Here is a 16,811-nt window from a genome sequence, read left to right on the forward strand (position 1 = left end):
ATAGTACAGTGGCTGATGGTTATAAAAACATAATTTTTTAGGTGAAAACTGCATTTCCTAGAGTTACAATGTTTCAAGTATACACTGTGAACAGTGCTAGTTTACTAAGGGACTAGTTATTGTCTTCAACTCCTTTCTCACCAAAAGTGTTTGCCTGGTATTTGAGAAATGTTTATCTATGGAAACTCATTTCTGACATAATAATGGAGCCAGTGAAAAAGTATAAATATGTTTTTATAAAACTGGGAACGCATGTACACCCGTGGTGGATTCACGTCAATGTATGGCAAAACCAATACAATATTGTAAATTAAAATAAAGGGAAAAAAAAAACAAAACTGAATGATAAGAAAGCTCTTAAATGTATATCTACTATATTTTACATAGTCTATCATTTATCTGTTTAATTGGTATAGTAGAAAAATTCATTAGTTTTAACCCTAGAGTATATAATAACAAGTGATATTAAAATATTGCCATGAATGAAGTGAATGTTAATATCTAGATGTTTGCAGTTTGCATTTAAAAAAAGATTCTGTTTGATCTTTCTGACCTCTCCTATAAGGACATGGTGGAAATGGTTTCTTGAAATTTCAAGATTCTGAAGAAATTACCAACATAGAACTTGCAGATGCTTTTGAACAAATGTGGCAGAAAAGACGGTAATAAATAACTACTTTTCATAAGATAAATTAGTACCTAATTTTTCCATGGTTAGTAGATTTACAAATCTTAGGAGATTTAAACTTATTTTTATGTTACTTCTTCTAACTTTAGATTTATGTTTGTTGTTTCTATTGAACTGAATTATATTTTCTTTTTTTTAGCAATTATACATTATAGCAGTAGTTTTATTATATTTTACAGAAGTATGAACTAAATTCTTTTTAAAGGAAAAATTTAGGTTTCTTAAAGGGCATGGAGAAAGTTCACCTTTTAAGATCTTATCTCTTGTTATTTCTCATCCTTTTGGAGAATATAGGATTCCTAATAACCAAGTGCCCCATTATTTAGGGGGCTTGTGAACATACATTTATTTCTTATCTTGTATTTATTCTTACTTTTTGTACATTCTTGAACTCTTCATGTGATAGCAATATATTATTTCTTCTTTGGGAAAAATGCTGAAATTAGTATAAAATTTGTAGCAGCTCACATTAACGATATATTATTAGTAATCTGTGGTAAGCACTCTTTTAGTTAAAAGTTGTCATATGGACTTACGTGAATTTAAATTAGCAGTTGAACATACAGATGGCTAATAAGCACATGAAAAAAAACCTCATTATCACTAAATATTAGAGAAATGCAGATCAACACTACAATGAGATACCACCTCAACACTAGTCAGAATGGCCATCATCAAAATATCTATAAACCATAAATGCTGGAGAAGATGTGGAGAAAAGGGAACCCTCCTGCACTGTTGGTGGGAACCTAAATGGATATAGTCATTATGGAGAACGGTATGGAGATTTCGTAAAAACTGGGAACAAAACTACCATTTGACCGATCCCACTACTGGGCATGTACCCTGAGAAAACTACACTTTTAAATTCCTGGGTCAGGATTCCTGGGTTGGGAAGATCTGCGGGAGAAGAGATAGGCTACCTACTCCAGTATTCTTGGGCTTCCCTTGTGGCTCAGCAAAGAATCCGCCTGCAATGTGGGAGACCTGGGTTCAATCCCTGGGTTGGGAGATCCCTTGGAGAAGGGAAAGGCTCTCCACTCCAGTATTCTGGCCTGGAGAATTCCACGGACTGTATAGTCTATGGGGTTGCAAAGAGTCAGATACGACTGAGCGACTTTTACTTACCCCAGTGTTCACTGCAGCACTGTTTACAACAGCCAGGACATGGTAGCAATCTAAATATCCATCAACAAATGAATGTATAAAGAAGCTGTGGTGTATATATATATATATATATATATATATATATATACACAATGGAATATTACTCAGTCATAAAAAGGAACAGATTTGAGTGAGTTCTAGTGAGGTGGATGAACTTAAAGCCTGTTATACAGAGTGAAGTAAGTCAGAAAGAAAAAAGCAAATATTCTATATTAATACATATATATGGAATCTAGAAAAATGGTACTGATGAATGTGTTTGTGGGGCAGCAGTAGAAATGCAGACATACAGAATGGATTTGTGGACACAGTGGGGGAAGGGGAGGGTGGGACAAATTGAGGGAGTAGATTGAAGCATAAACACTACCACATGTAAAATAGGTAACCAGTGGGAATTTGCTCTGTGATGCTGAGAGCGCAACCAGGTACTCTGTGACAACCTAGATGGCTGGGATGGGATGGGAGGTGGGAAGGAGGTTGAAAAGGGAGGGGACATATGTATACCTATGGCTGATTCATGTAAGGCAGAAACCAATACAACACTGTAAAGCAATTGTCCTCCAGTCAAAAATCAATTAAAAAAAATAAAGTATCAGTTGAACTGCTTTTAACTTGGTTATGCTCAATAAATGCTTATGGTTTACCTTATAAACATATGGCACAGAGGGGAATAGGATGCTTACTGTGCCTTCAAAGTGTTTAAAATCTAGTAGAAAAGAGAAATATGTACACAGCTATGCTACAAATTGGAGAAGGCAGTGGCACCCCACTCCAGTACTCTTGCCTGGAAAATCCCATGGACGGAGGAGCCTGGAAGGCTGCAGTCCACGGGGTCGCTGAGGGTCGGACACAACTGAGTGACTTCACTTTCACTTTTAACTTTCATGCGTTGGAGAAGGAAATGGCAACCCACTCCAGTGTTCTTGCCTGGAGAAGCCCAGGGACGGGGGAACCTTGTGGGCTGCCGTCTCTGGGGTCACACAGAGTTGGACACGGCTGAAGCGTCTTAGCAGCAGCAGCAGCAGCATGGTACAAATTAAATATTCTAAATACTGGATTATAAGCATAAGGAGAATGTATAGAAGTATTGAGACAGTTTTTGCTTGGTACTGATTATATCTTATTCATTGCTATGTTTATTGAATGTACACTAGGCACTGGCACTGTGTTGCCTTGTGTTGTTGTTCTGTTTAATTTTAATAACTCCATGAGGCAGATACGTTATGATTCTCATTCTTACAAGTGTGTAAATTGAGCACAGTTTAGATAACTTGCCAAACTTTGCACAGCTCTTAAGTGCTAGTGCTAGGATTCACATCTAAGCGGTCCTGTCCCAAAGCTTCCTCTCTTAATTGTTTTATTGTACTTCCTCTCGTAACCTTTAGAGGGTCCTAATCCCCAAAAGTATCCACAGATTTTTGTCTCAGAACAAGTGTGTCATATTAGTTGTACCTTCTATCATCTGCTTAGATATCATTAAGATTTTGTGCTTTCTTTTTGAGTGTAGTGTTAGCTGTTTACCTAGATTCAGTATCTGAGAAAATATCTGCTTCCTGTTTTCACCTTCATCAGTGAAGCAGCTCGTTCTAAAATGTAGAGCTGATTATGTTATTCTTTCACTTTAAAAGAGCCATTGATGGCTTGTTCAGATTTAGAGGATAAGATCCAAACTTCACACAGGATACTTTACAGATTGGCCCTACCTTGGTGGCTCGGATGGTAAAGAATCTACCTGCAATGCGGGAGACCCAGGTTCGATCCATGGGCCAGGAAGATCCCCTGGGAATGGCAACCCACTCCAGTATTCTTGTTTTGAGAATTCGATGGACAGAGGAGCCTGGCAGGCTACAGTCCATTGGGTCACAAAGAGCTGGACACGATTGAACAAGTAACAAACTACCTTTTTGAAACTAATTTCTCTCCATTTTACCAAATTAATTCTAGATCTGAACTGCACCATACTATTCCTTTACCCCAGACATTGATAGTTTTTATGTTTAGGTGCCTTAATATAGGCTTTTTCCTCTGCTGGAATGTCCTGTTCCTTTCTTTGTTAAAGAACATTCATCTCTCACTGCTCTTGCCAGACACATCACCTTTCTGTGACCTGCCTTTCCCTCTGTTTCTTCCTCAGTGCTCTTGGAACATTTTTGACTTTGTTAGACTCTGCACTCGTGAGGGCAAGGACTTATTGCATCCCCAGCTTAGTGTCAGGCATGCTGTAGGCCCTCAGTAAAATTTGTAATACTCATCATATTCTGATTCAATTACATGTTTATGTTTCTGTCTTCTAGTTAGATTTTGAGATTATTGAGTATGGTGACTGTCATGTATATGTGTGCGTGTGTGTATTTATTTTTTTTTTCTAAAACTAGCTCAGTTTCTAGGACTGTGTGAGTGCTGAGAGTGCTTTTTGAATTAAACATTTGTTTGGACTCTGAGTTATGTGTCATAGGGGAAGAGAAAAGAGTTTGGGCAGCCACTTTCTGGTACAACCACTGTACTCTGTTGAAGTGGTTTCCCCAGATATGACTATACCTTTAAATTTTCTAGTATAGATTTGTATTGGGAATTCTGTTGAAAAATCTCAAATTTTTAGCTGATGAAATGATTAAGATATGACTTACACATCTTATGTAAGTGTTATAAAATATTAATCAATGTATGATTAACAGCATGATTCATGTCAAAGATACTATCACTTTTTTTTCAGCTACAATGAACTACTATTTATTATTGATACTTGTCAAGGAGCATCCATGTATGAGAGATTTTATTCTCCTAACATAATGGCTTTAGCTAGTAGCCAAGTGGGAGAAGATTCGCTTTCGGTAGGTACATTTTCTTTTTTCCTGTTTGTAAATGGCATTGTTGTTGGAATATGTAGCTATTACTGAAATTACTTAAGTGCTTAATAAATATATGTTATTTCTTATTCTTAGAGTTTATATCTTAGATGGAAATTTTGATTATATTTTAAATATTTTGTTTTAATGATCATATCTCTTATTAGACATATACTTTTTTTCTGTTGCTTTTTCATAGCATCAACCTGATCCTGCAGTTGGAGTCCATCTTATGGATAGATACACATTTTATGTCTTAGAATTTTTGGAGGAAATTAATCCAGCTAGCCAAACTAATATGAATGACCTTGTAAGTATTTGCTTGATTTGATTATAGCACGATAGCTGTGCTAACCTTTCTCATACTCTTAGGGTATTCTTCCTTACTCTGAATGATGCAAAAGCAGTTTCTAAGAGGGAATGTCTTTGTAATACTGGCCTGCCTTAAGAAACAAGAAAATTCTTAACCATCTAACGTTACATTTCAAGGAACTAGAAAAAGAAGAACAAGGCCCAAAATTAGTAGGAGGAAAAATAATAAAGATCAGAGCAGAAATAAGTGAAATAACAGCTAAAAAGGCAATAGAAAAGATTGATGAAACTAAGAGCTGGTTCTTTGAAAAGCTAAACAAATTGGCAAATCTTTAGCCAGACAGACTTATTAAGAAAAAAGAGCCCAAATGAATAAATTCAGAAAAGAAAGAAAGGAATTATAATCAATATCACAGAAATACAGAAGATCATAAGAGAACATTATGAGCAGTTATATGCCAACAAATTGGACAGCCTAAAAGAAATGTGTAAATTCCTAGAAACACGCAGTCTTCCAAGACTAAATCATGAGGAATTAGAAAATCTGAACAGACCAATTACTAGTGATGAAATTGAATTAGTATTCCCCCCTCTCCCCACCAAATGTCAGCAAACAAAAGTCCAGATCTAGGTGGCTTCACAGGTGATTCTGCCAAACATTTAAAGAAATTTAATACCCATCCTCAAGTTATTCAAAAAAATGAAAACAAAACTGAAGAAGAAAGAACACTTCCAAAGTCACTTTATGAGCCTAGCATCACCCTGACACCAAAACAAAAGAATTGATACTACAAAAAAAGAAAATTACAACCTAATATCCCTGATGACTACAGATGCAAAAATCCTCAACAAAATACTAGTAAACTGAATCCAGCAATACTTGGAAAAGGATCATGCAGCATGATCAAGTGGGGTTCATTCCAGGGAGGCAAGGATGCTTTAACATTCACAAATCAATTATGTGATCCACTGCGTTACCAAAATGACTGATAAAAATCATATGATCACTTCAATAGATGCAGAAAAAAGCATCTTACAGAATTCAACATCCATTTATGATAAAAACTCTTAGCAAAGTGGATGTAGAGAGAATATCCCTCAGTATAATAAAGGCCATGTATGAAAGACCCATAGCTAACATACTCGGCGATGAAAAGCCGAGAGAAAGCTTTTTCCTCTAAGATAAAGAACAAGACAAGGATGCCCACTCTTGGCACTTTTATTCAGTATAGTATTGAAAGTCTTAGCCACAGAAATTAGACAAGGAAAGACGTAAAAGGCATCCAAATTGGAAAGAAGTAAAATTGTCACTACTTGCAGATGATATTTTATAGAAATCCCTGGAGTCTCCACCAAAATACCATTAGAACTAAAGTTGTAGAATACAAAAATTCAGTAAAGTTGTAGGATTAATATACAAAGATTGATTGAATTTCTACACACTAATGAACTATCAGAAAGAGAAATAATTAAAGCAACCCCCCTTACAGTTGCATCAAAAAGAATTAAACACCTAAAGATGAATTTAGCCAAGGAAGTGAAAGACTTGTATTCTGAAAACTCCTAAGTACTAATGAAAGAAATTGATGATGACACAATTAAGGAGAATAAATCCATGATTCTGATTTAGAAGAATTAATAGTGTTAAAATGTTCCAAAATCCAAAGCAATCTACATACAGATTTCATGTAGTCTGTATCAAAATACCAAAGGCATTTTTAAAAAAATAGAACTAGAATAACTAATCCTAAAATTTGTATGGAACCGCAAAAGTCCCCACCCTAATAGCTAAAGTAACATTGAGAAAAAAGAGCAAAGTTGGACATGTCATACTCCCTGAATTCAGAAAACTATACTGCTAAGCTACAGTAGTCAAAACAAGTGTGCAGCTGGGAGCCCTCTTATAGTTGCTAGATGGGATGCTGTCTACCCATGATGAATCATCTAATAAAGCCCAATACATTTTCGAATTACTTCATTGAATTTTAGATTTTAACAGGTGCTAGCAATGAGATTCGGAGAAGGCAATGGCACCTCCCTCCAGTACTCTTGCCTGGAAAATCCCATGGACGGAGGAGCCTGGAAGGCTGCAGTCCATGGGGTCGCTGAGGGTTGGACAGGACTGAGCGACTTCACTTTCAGTTTTCACTTTCATGCGTTGGAGAAGGAAATGGCAACCCACTCCAGTGTTCTTGCCTGGAGAATCCTAGGGATGGGGGAGCCTGGTGGGCTGCTGTCTATGGGGTCCCACAGAGTCGGACATGACTGAAGTGACTTAGCAGCAGCAGCAGCAGCAGCAGCAATGAGATTTGAAGTGAACTAAGGGCTTTCAGGGACAGCAGGAAACAGGCCTGGCACCCTGTGAACTCTTTTGAGGTTGTTGTCTTTCTTGTTCTTTCCAAGGGCCATTGACAAGTTCCTTTTGGTTGAGCTCTGTACTTTGTGTGTGTGAGCTCATGATCTAATTGGCTTTCCACAGTTCAGTATTTTGAGTGGAAAACTAGTCTCTTGATTCTGTCTCTAGATTCCGTATTGAGAACTGTGTTGGTTTAATATGTATGTCCCCATCTGGAACTCTTTCCTAGATTCCCTGCTGAGAACGACTAGTGACAGCTGCAACTTTTCATTTGCTTGGCATCAGTCTGCAGTCCCCATTCTTTGAGGTCTGCTGATTCATACCTTTCCTCAGTCTCTATTTTCTTTGTTTAGTTACTGTGCATTTCTTTTAATGTGCACCTGAAGTAAAGGCCATTGTTCATGGCAATCTTGGAAGCCAAAAAGCTGCAAAGATTGGTGGGTACAGGTCAGACATTTAAAAGTTGATAGAATGGTCATCGCTTAACCCAGGGACGCCCATGTTAGGATAAGTTGGTCACAGAATGGGTTAGACTGACATCTCGGTCACCTGCCAACCTCAAGAAAACTTCTGTGCAGCAAGATACACTATGAAACACCCCATCATTTCCAACCCCACCACAAGTCCCTTTAGGTATTAGTTTGGCTCTGAGAAAACCAAAGGTCTGGCTAAAAAAAATGTGATCCTGTATGTTCAAATAGTTGAGCACACTGTCTTCCAGCATACCTACTTATTTTATATTTAAGAATTATGAATCCTGGAGGCTGCAATTATTTAGCAAAATGGCAAAGCTTTACTAAAATCAACCTAGAATTATGTTAGGAAGAATGTCCTAACACAATAAGGTCACTTAATCAGTTCAGTTCAGTCGCTCAATCATGTCCGACTCTTTGTGACCCCATGAATCACAGCACGCCAGGCCTCCCTGTCCATCACCAACTCCCGGAGTTCACTCAAACTCACGTCCATCTAGTCGGTGATGCCATCTAGCCATCTCATCCTCTGTCGTCCCCTTCTCCTCCTGCCCCCAATCCCTCCCAGCATCAGAGTCTTTTCCAATGAGTCAGCTCTTCTCATGAGGTGGTCAAAGTACCGGAGTTTCAGCTTTAGCATCATTCCTTCCGAAGAACACCCAGGACTGATCTTTATTTTTTATTTTTATTTTTTTAACATCATAAACATTTATTTCTTGTAGTGTTCATTGTTTATACAGGACATTGATGGTAGGCTGTTAAAGTATAATCAAGTCACAGGATTTAGTTTTAAGAGGATATATAGTAACATCCTTTAAATATGCTAGTGCATCTTTTTCCTATCACCTTACTTTCTTCTGTTAGAGACATTACAGTCTGCAGTTTTCCAGAGAGAAGCCTCATCAAGTAGAGAATCCATTCTTACTGCAGTATACAGAGTTCTATCTTAAAAAGAAAAAAAAAAAAGCCAAAGTAGTTTCAATAAACTTCATCAACCATCTTCTTATTTAAGTCATAGGATGACTTTTATTTATTGTCTGGCTCCTGGCAGTGTTCCTTGATCACAATTTAATTATTTTGCATTTGTCCACTGAGTTTACAAATATTTCCTGAACCCAGTCATCAAAATGGTTTAAATTTTTTAACCTATTTACCAGCTTTCTCATTTTTTCCTCTCCAATTTACATTTTAATATAATTGCTTAATAGACTAGTATCCTTTCCATAGGTTTCAAAAATTACTTTGTTATTAATATGCTTTATGGTTCATATACCATACTATATGACTGTAAAATGAATTTTTGAATATATTATACATGTAATTTATTTTTTTAATTTTTTTTTATTTTTTGTTTTACATGATAGTATACATGTTTCAATGCCATTCTCCCAAATCATCCCACCCTCTCCCTCTCCCTCTGAGTCCAAAAGTCCGCTATATACATCTGTGTCTTTTTGGCTGTCTTCCATACAGGGTCATCATTGCCATCTTTCTAAATTCCATATATATGTGTTAGTATACTGTATTCGTGTTTTTCTTTCTGGCTTACTTCACTCTGTATAATCAGCTCCAGTTTCATCCATCTCATCAGAACTGATTCAAATGTATTCTTTTTTTTTTTTAATTACTTTATTTTATTTTACAATACTGTATTGGTTTTGCCATACATTGACATGAATCCACCAAATGTATTCTTTTTAACAGCTGAGTAATACTCCATTGTGTATATGTACCACAGCTTTCTTATCCATTCATCTGCTAATGGACATCTAGGTTGTTTCCATGTCCTGGCTATTATAAACAGTGCTGCGATGAACATTGGGGTACATGTGTCTCTTTCAATTCTGGTTTCCTCAGTGTGTATGCCCAGCAGTGGGATTGCTGGGTTGTAAGGTAGTTCTATTTGCAATTTTTTAAGGAATCTCCACACTGTTTTCCATAGTGGTTGTACTAGTTTGCATTCCCACCAACAGTGTAAGAGGGTTCCCTTTTCTCCACACCCTCTCCAGCATTTATTGCTTGCAGATTTTTGGATCGCAGCCATTCTGACTGGTGTGAAGTGGTACCTCATTGTGGTTTTGATTTGCATTTCTCTAATAATGAGTGATGTTGAGCATCTTTTCATGTGTTTGTTAGCCATCCGTATGTCTTCTTTGGAGAAATGTCTATTTAGTTCTTTGATCTCCTTTAGAATGGACTGGTTGGATCTCCTTGCAGTCCAAGGGACTCTCAAGAGTCTTCTCCAACACCACAGTTCAAAAGCATCAATTCTTCGGCACTCAGCTTTGTTCACAGAACTAAAATGGACTGGAATGGGTGAATTTAACTCAGATGACCATTGTATCTACTACTGCGGGCAGGAATCCCTTAGAAGAAATGGAGTAGCCATCATGGTCAACAAAAGAGTCTGAAATGCAGTACTTGGATGCAGTCTCAAAAACAACAGAATGATGTTTGTTTCCAAGGCAAACCATTCAATATCACAGTAATCCAAGTCTATGCTCCAACCAGTAACGCTGAAGAGGCTGAAGTTGAATGGTTCTATGAAGACCTACAAGACCTTTTAGAACTAACACCCCAAAAAGATGTCCTTTTCATTATAAGGGACTAGAATGCAAAAGTAGGAAGTCAAGAAACACCTGGAGTAACAGGCAAATTTGGCCTTGGAATACAGAATGAAGCAGGGGAAAGGCTAAAATAGAGTTTTGCCAAGAGAACGCACTAGTCATAGAAAACACCCTCTTCCAACAGCACAAGAGAAGACTCTACACATGGACATCACCAGATGGTCAACACCGAAATCAGATTGATTATATTCTTTGCAGGTCACTTAATAAGTACCCTTAAAAACAAGGGTTCCCAAGTCAAACAAACCAAATGGAATACCTGATTTAATTAGTAAGCAGAAGTCTCCAAAAGCTTTCAAAATTTCAAAATAACTTCACTAGAAGAGTCCTTGCAGAAGTCTAACAAAAAATTAAACCTAGAAAAGATATTTAAAACAATGCCTCAGCCTCCCCAATTTCACCTTCTTGGGGGTTCATTATCAAAACGTTGGCCCAGAGATCAGTTGTGAACAACTGCGACACTGGAAAAGAAATTGTTCTTAAAGAACTATGCAGGTTTTCAGCATCAACTAAAATGGCCCCATATGGGCCCCTTGCAAAGTCGGTGAAACGGGAATTTTTGGAGTAAAGTGCTAAATTATTTCCTTAAACATTTAGAGGAACTCAGCGCCTAGTAAGAATTTATTTTGCCCTTATACCCTAAGCTAGATATACCCAGAGGGAAAGAAACATACCAGCAACAGGTGGGTGGATGTCATTCCTTTTTGTGTCCCCAAACCTCTTCGGTTCATCTCAGAGTACTTGTAGATATTGGGACTTTGGAGACAGTTGTTTGCACTTAATGTGTGTCTTTGTGATACAGCTTTCCTATTCCCATCTTCTTTGAGACTTAAGATCGGTTCTTTAAAAATGCAATTGTTTCTCTTCAGAAAAAAAAAGGGGAGGTGGGGAGAAATCTTTGGAGATTGGGCAGATAAGAAAATCTTAGGTGTGTTTCTCACTAATATTGGTAAGTATAAGATCTCGGCATCTGTGTGTATCTACATATTTATGTTGTGGATATGCATGTGTATGTGTAACCTCTGGATGGTACTGCAAAATTATTTTGTAAAAGAGCTTTATTTAGTTTAACCTCAAGCTCATAAAGATTGGGCATTCTGAAATTCTCAGAAATGTTAACAGAAACTAACTGAAATGCTTTTCAAAATTATGTGATCTGAGATATTTTTAGTGAAGAAAAGCTAATTTAAGGTTGTTGGTTAAAACAAACATCTCTTTAGAATTACCAGGACTAGGCTTGAAAGAAAAATAATTGGATATGATGTATCCCAAAGTAATCTTAATAATGCTAAGAGCAAGTAAGTAAATATGTTGTTGTTTCATTGCTCTTTTGTGACCCCATGGACTGTAGCCTGCCAGGTTCCTCTGTCCATGGGATTTCCCAGGCAAGAATACTGGAAAGGGTTGTCATTACCTTCTCCAGGGGATCTTCCTGACCCAGGGATTGAACCCATGTGTCCTGCATTGGCAGGCGGATTCTATAGATAAACTTAAGTAGGGTAAAAAGCTTTTATTTAGTTGAGTTTTTCAAATCAGTTTCCCAAATCTTTCCAGTAAATTGAAACCTTAAAGTTTTGCCAAAATTAAGTTAAATGCTAGAAATGTAATGAATATCTATTATAGATCTCTCCAAATTAAAATACTGAACCATGGAATTATTGAACATAGGTTTGGGTCACTCTCTTTCTTTGGCCACAACTGCATAACTTGTAAGGTGTGTATCTTAGGTCCCGAGCCAGGGATTGAACCTGGGCCCTTGGCCATGAAAGCATGGAGTCTTAACCACTGGACTGCCAGGGAAGTCCCCTTGGTTTCTTATTTTAGAAGAACTAAGATAAATTTGGGTTTATTAGTAAGGATGTACCATGTGGCTATACCTCCCACAATCTCTAGTGATAGAGGCACCCACTTCCTTGGGAAAATCATATGAATGTTAATGAAAACCTTGGAATTTCTTGGAATCATCACTGTCCCTATCACCCTTAATCCTCAGGCGAGGTTGCAAGAACTAATGGAAAAAAAAAAACTGTATTCAAGAGGAACAAGAATTAATAACATGAGACTGAATGAACTGATAAGGATGATTTTAATTTTTATGACTTTGTGTTTATAAAGTATTATGGGTTCTTTAATGTTTTTTTCCCAGATTTTAAGAAATCTTTTCCCTTAAGCTGTCAACAACTTGGTAGGATATACGTTGGTGAATAAGGATGAAACATTTACTTTTTCTTCCTATCTGATCCCCAAAATTCAGAAACTTAGTGAATATTTTTATTTTCATTCTCTTTGTAACAGGACACGATTAGAAACATTGACTGTATTAATCTGTTTTGTCTGGAATGTTTTATATTTGAGAGAGGTGTACATCAACTCAGATATGACCGGAGAGCTTCAAGAAAACTGCTTGGAAAAATCAACCTGGTGCTTTGCTTACAAAGTTCCAGCAAAGCAATCTTAAAAAAGAACTTACATGGTCAATCATTATTCTTGTTGTACTTCTGTAAAAATCAGGCCAAGTTTAATATAGACAAATTAGTTTTACTGTGATTAGTGAAGTTGCTCAGTCGTGTCCGACTCTGCGACCCCATGGACCGTAGCCCACCAGGCTCCTCCATCCATGGAATTTTCTAGGCGAGTACTGAAGTGGGTTGCCATTTCCTTCTCCAGGGGATCTTCCTGACCCAGGATCCCAGGGATCGAACCTGAGTCTCCCGCATTGCAGGCAGACGCTTTACCGTCTGAGCCACCAGGGAATCCCAATATCTTGGTTTAAAAAATGGGATAATCATAGAAAAATTATATTTGTACCTTTATAGATAATGGACTCTAATTGTCTTTCTGATCTTATTATGTACCTGTAAACTGAAAGTGAATCCTGGATTTGGTTAGTTTCCTCAGATGACAGTGACTCACCAAATTAACGTTTCCAGTTTCCTCTCATCGTTTTGATTTGAAATCACTAAGAACAAAGGCGGCATTCCTGGTAGCTCAGCTGATAAAGGATCTACCTGCAATGTAGGAGACCCTTGTTGGATTCCTGGGTTGGGAAGATCCCCTGGAGAAGGGATAGGCTACCTACTCCAGTATTCTTGGGCTGTCCTGGTGGCTTAGTCAATAAAGAATCTGCCTGCAATGCGGGAGATCTGGGTTCAGTCCCTGAGTTGGGAAGATCCTCTGGAGGAGGGCATGGCAACCCACTCCAGTATTCTGGCCTGGAGAATCCCCATGGCTGGAGGAGCCTGGCGGGCTACAGTCCATGGAGTCAGAAAGAGCCAGACACATCTGGGAGACTAAGCACAGCACAGCACCGTACAGGAACAAAGGCAGCCTTTGAGCCCCATTAGAAGGGACCTTACCAAGTATTTCTGACTGCTGACACCGCTGCAAAACTAAGAGGTATTTAGCCTTGGGCACACATCTCAGAGCCAAGGAGGATTCTACCTGACATCTGGTCCTGTCCAAATGCTGGAGACCTCTGAATCAACCTGACAAAAAAGAGAAATAACTCACATTGATGTAGACTGCTTCTGCCCGTGATGACAGATTGGTACTTCATACTTTAACTGAAAGCTCTTCTTCTTTGCTTTCCCTTCTTTAGTCTGGCATTTACCTGGAAAGATAACACTGTTATCCATATCTCCCAAGCCATTGCTTAGAGGGATAACCTCTGATATTTAGAACAACTTTTTATTTCAGATTTAGGAGAAAATCTAACTGACCTTTGGCTTGAATGGGCAGAAGCAACAGAACTTGCAAATGAATCCATTAACAGTGCCACCTACGTGGAAGTAGTTTGTGCCCTGATAGGATTTGTCTTGGTTTGTGATGGTTATTTTCCTTGGGTCTATGAATGCCTAGATGACTGGTATATAAGCAGATAATACCTTTTAGGTTATCTAACTGTGCCCCTGTCTGTTCTAGAAAGGACCTACCAGGAAGCATTTAGGATTTGAAATTGCTTCCTTTGGCAGGGCTAGTTTCCCTGATTAGGAGTAAATAAAAATGAGAATATGATCAGAAGCATCTCCGTAAATCTTAAAAGTATTGCAGAACCCATTGCGAAAGCACTAGCTGCCTGGAAAGCTTTCTTAGGCTGTGGCTGTAGTTGTTCTTGATAGTAGAATAGTCCTTGATTATCTGTTAGGTCAACAAGGAGGTATCTGTGCTATGGCTAGTATTACTTGCTATACCTGGATTGACACGTCTATGGAAGGTGAAACTCCATTACATAAGATCACTGAGCAAGCCAGTTGGCTTAAAAGGCTAATTCCTTCAATGGAGTCTTTGGTTGGTTTGAGTATTGGGGACCATGACTCTGAAGTGCATTCTAAGCATTGGGGATAATCCTGCTTATAATAATCAAAGTAATCCCCATGGTGGGTTGTGTTTTCTCAGAAGCTTTAAATTCATATTCACAGCTGCTGACCACCAAGGAAATGACCTCCCTAAGACTAGAAGGTCAGAAATGGAATGAAGAAATATGACCAACTTAAAATTTATGAACCTGGAACCAGCATCTCCGGGTATCATGGGAATTAAGCAAAAATGTTATGGTTTCTCTTTATCCCCCATCACCCCAAAGGCAGTTTGCATGATTAAACTCTTGCCTTTCTATTGTCCCTCCCCCTAGAAAGGAAGATATCCTGGCCTAAAAAGATTTTTTTTTGTTTTTGCTAATAGCTACCTTGCCTTACCTTTCTTCCTATGAAAACCTATTTTTTACAACCCCTCAGAGAACCCTTTCAGTTGCTGGATGGGATGCTGCCTGAGTTGGCCTGATAGAGTCAATTAGATCTTCAAATTAAAAAAGTAATTAACAACAGTATGGTTCTGGCACAAAAACAGATATAGAGAACAATGAAACAGAATAGATAGTCCAGAAATAAACCTATGCTTGCATACTTGTTAATTTACAGTGAGGAAGTAAGAATACAGAATAGGGAAAAACACTCTCATGCACCTTGATGTTCATAGCAACATTATTTACAATAGCCAAATATGGAAGTAACTGTAAGTCTCTACCAATAGATGAATGAGTAAAGATGTGGTATATGTATATATATATGCACAATGAAATATTACTCAGCCAAAGAAAATAATGAAATTTTGCCATTTGCAACAACATGGATGGACCTAGAGGGTATCATGCTTATCATAAGTGAGAGAAAACAGATACTGTATACTATCACTTATATGTGGAATCTAAAAAATAAAACAGGAAGAGAGTCAGAGACAGACCAAACAGATGGTTGCCAGATGGGTGAGTTAAGGGGAGGCACGGGTGAAATAGGTAAAGAGGATTAAGAAGTATAAACTTCTAGTTATAAAGTAAATAAGTCATAGCAGTGTAATGTATGGCATAGGGAATATAGTCAATATTTTAATAACTTTGCATGATGACAGATTGTAACTAGACTTCTCATGGTGACCATTTCATAATGTACAAAAATGGCAAATCACTATGTGGTACATCTGAAACTAATGTAATTGTGTCAGTTATAATTCAGTTTTTTTTCAAGTGAAAGTATGTTTTTTGTTTGTTTTTTAGCAGCAAGGAAGAAAATGTTTATTGTGTACTTAACAAAGCCCACCAGGTTGTTCACACAGGAATACCTTCATTATACCTAGAACTTTAATTTTATCTTTGTTTATTTTATCTTTTACTTTGTTTCTTCAGCCTTCCATCTGTTTTGTCCTTGTTTGACATTTCATTTTCTTAGCCTTCCCTTACCCATTTTTCCCCCCGTTGCTTCTTCATTTATATCATGAACTCTTCTTATTTCCTATTGTTGCTTTCCTGAATCTGGAAGGCACTGTGATGTTATACAAATTACTTAAGTTCTTTGAGCTTTAGTTTGAAGGGGAGATAATAATTTTTGTATACCTCAAAGTTATTGGTAAACTTAAATGAGAATACCTTCAAACAGCTTTGCACGGTTCTTGGAACACCTGTGTACTATAAATTAGAGCTGCTCTGCCCTTCCCCATCCCTCTCCTGTCGTGTTGGTGATTACCTGTGCACATAGTCTTGTTGCCACAGGTGGGCAAGTGCTGTGGCCTCTGGGCCTTTACTAGTGGGCCTGTAATGGTTTCCTTCCGATATCCTGGGCTTCTCCCAAGCTGGGTTCTTTGCCTTACACATCTCTACAGCTGCTCCTTTATTAGAAATGCTCTTATTTCCCATCTGTAATCTTCCTTTTTCTTTCAAAAAATTGCTTAAGTCCCACTCCCTCTTTTTTCTTATTCTCAAACACTTAGAAGTTTATTTATTTCTGAATTAGAACCTGTTACCTTTCTTTCCTACCTTGCTATGTTTATTCATCTCTGACTAGACTTGAAGAA

General features: G+C 37.7%; 1 protein-coding gene across 1 annotated transcript in view; it reads left to right on the forward strand.

Annotated features, from left to right (window-relative positions):
- Positions 1–16,811, forward strand: part of PIGK (phosphatidylinositol glycan anchor biosynthesis class K) — a 145,887-nt gene that overhangs the window by 37,887 nt on the left and 91,189 nt on the right. Inside the window, exons 6-8 of the mRNA XM_052637363.1 lie at positions 566–662; positions 4,569–4,686; positions 4,901–5,011. Of these exons, the coding sequence (XP_052493323.1) occupies positions 566–662; positions 4,569–4,686; positions 4,901–5,011 (326 nt within the window). The remainder of the gene's footprint in view (positions 1–565; positions 663–4,568; positions 4,687–4,900; positions 5,012–16,811) is intronic.

Source organism: Budorcas taxicolor, chromosome 3 (genome assembly GCF_023091745.1).
Source record: "Budorcas taxicolor isolate Tak-1 chromosome 3, Takin1.1, whole genome shotgun sequence".
NCBI lineage: Eukaryota > Metazoa > Chordata > Mammalia > Artiodactyla > Bovidae > Budorcas > Budorcas taxicolor.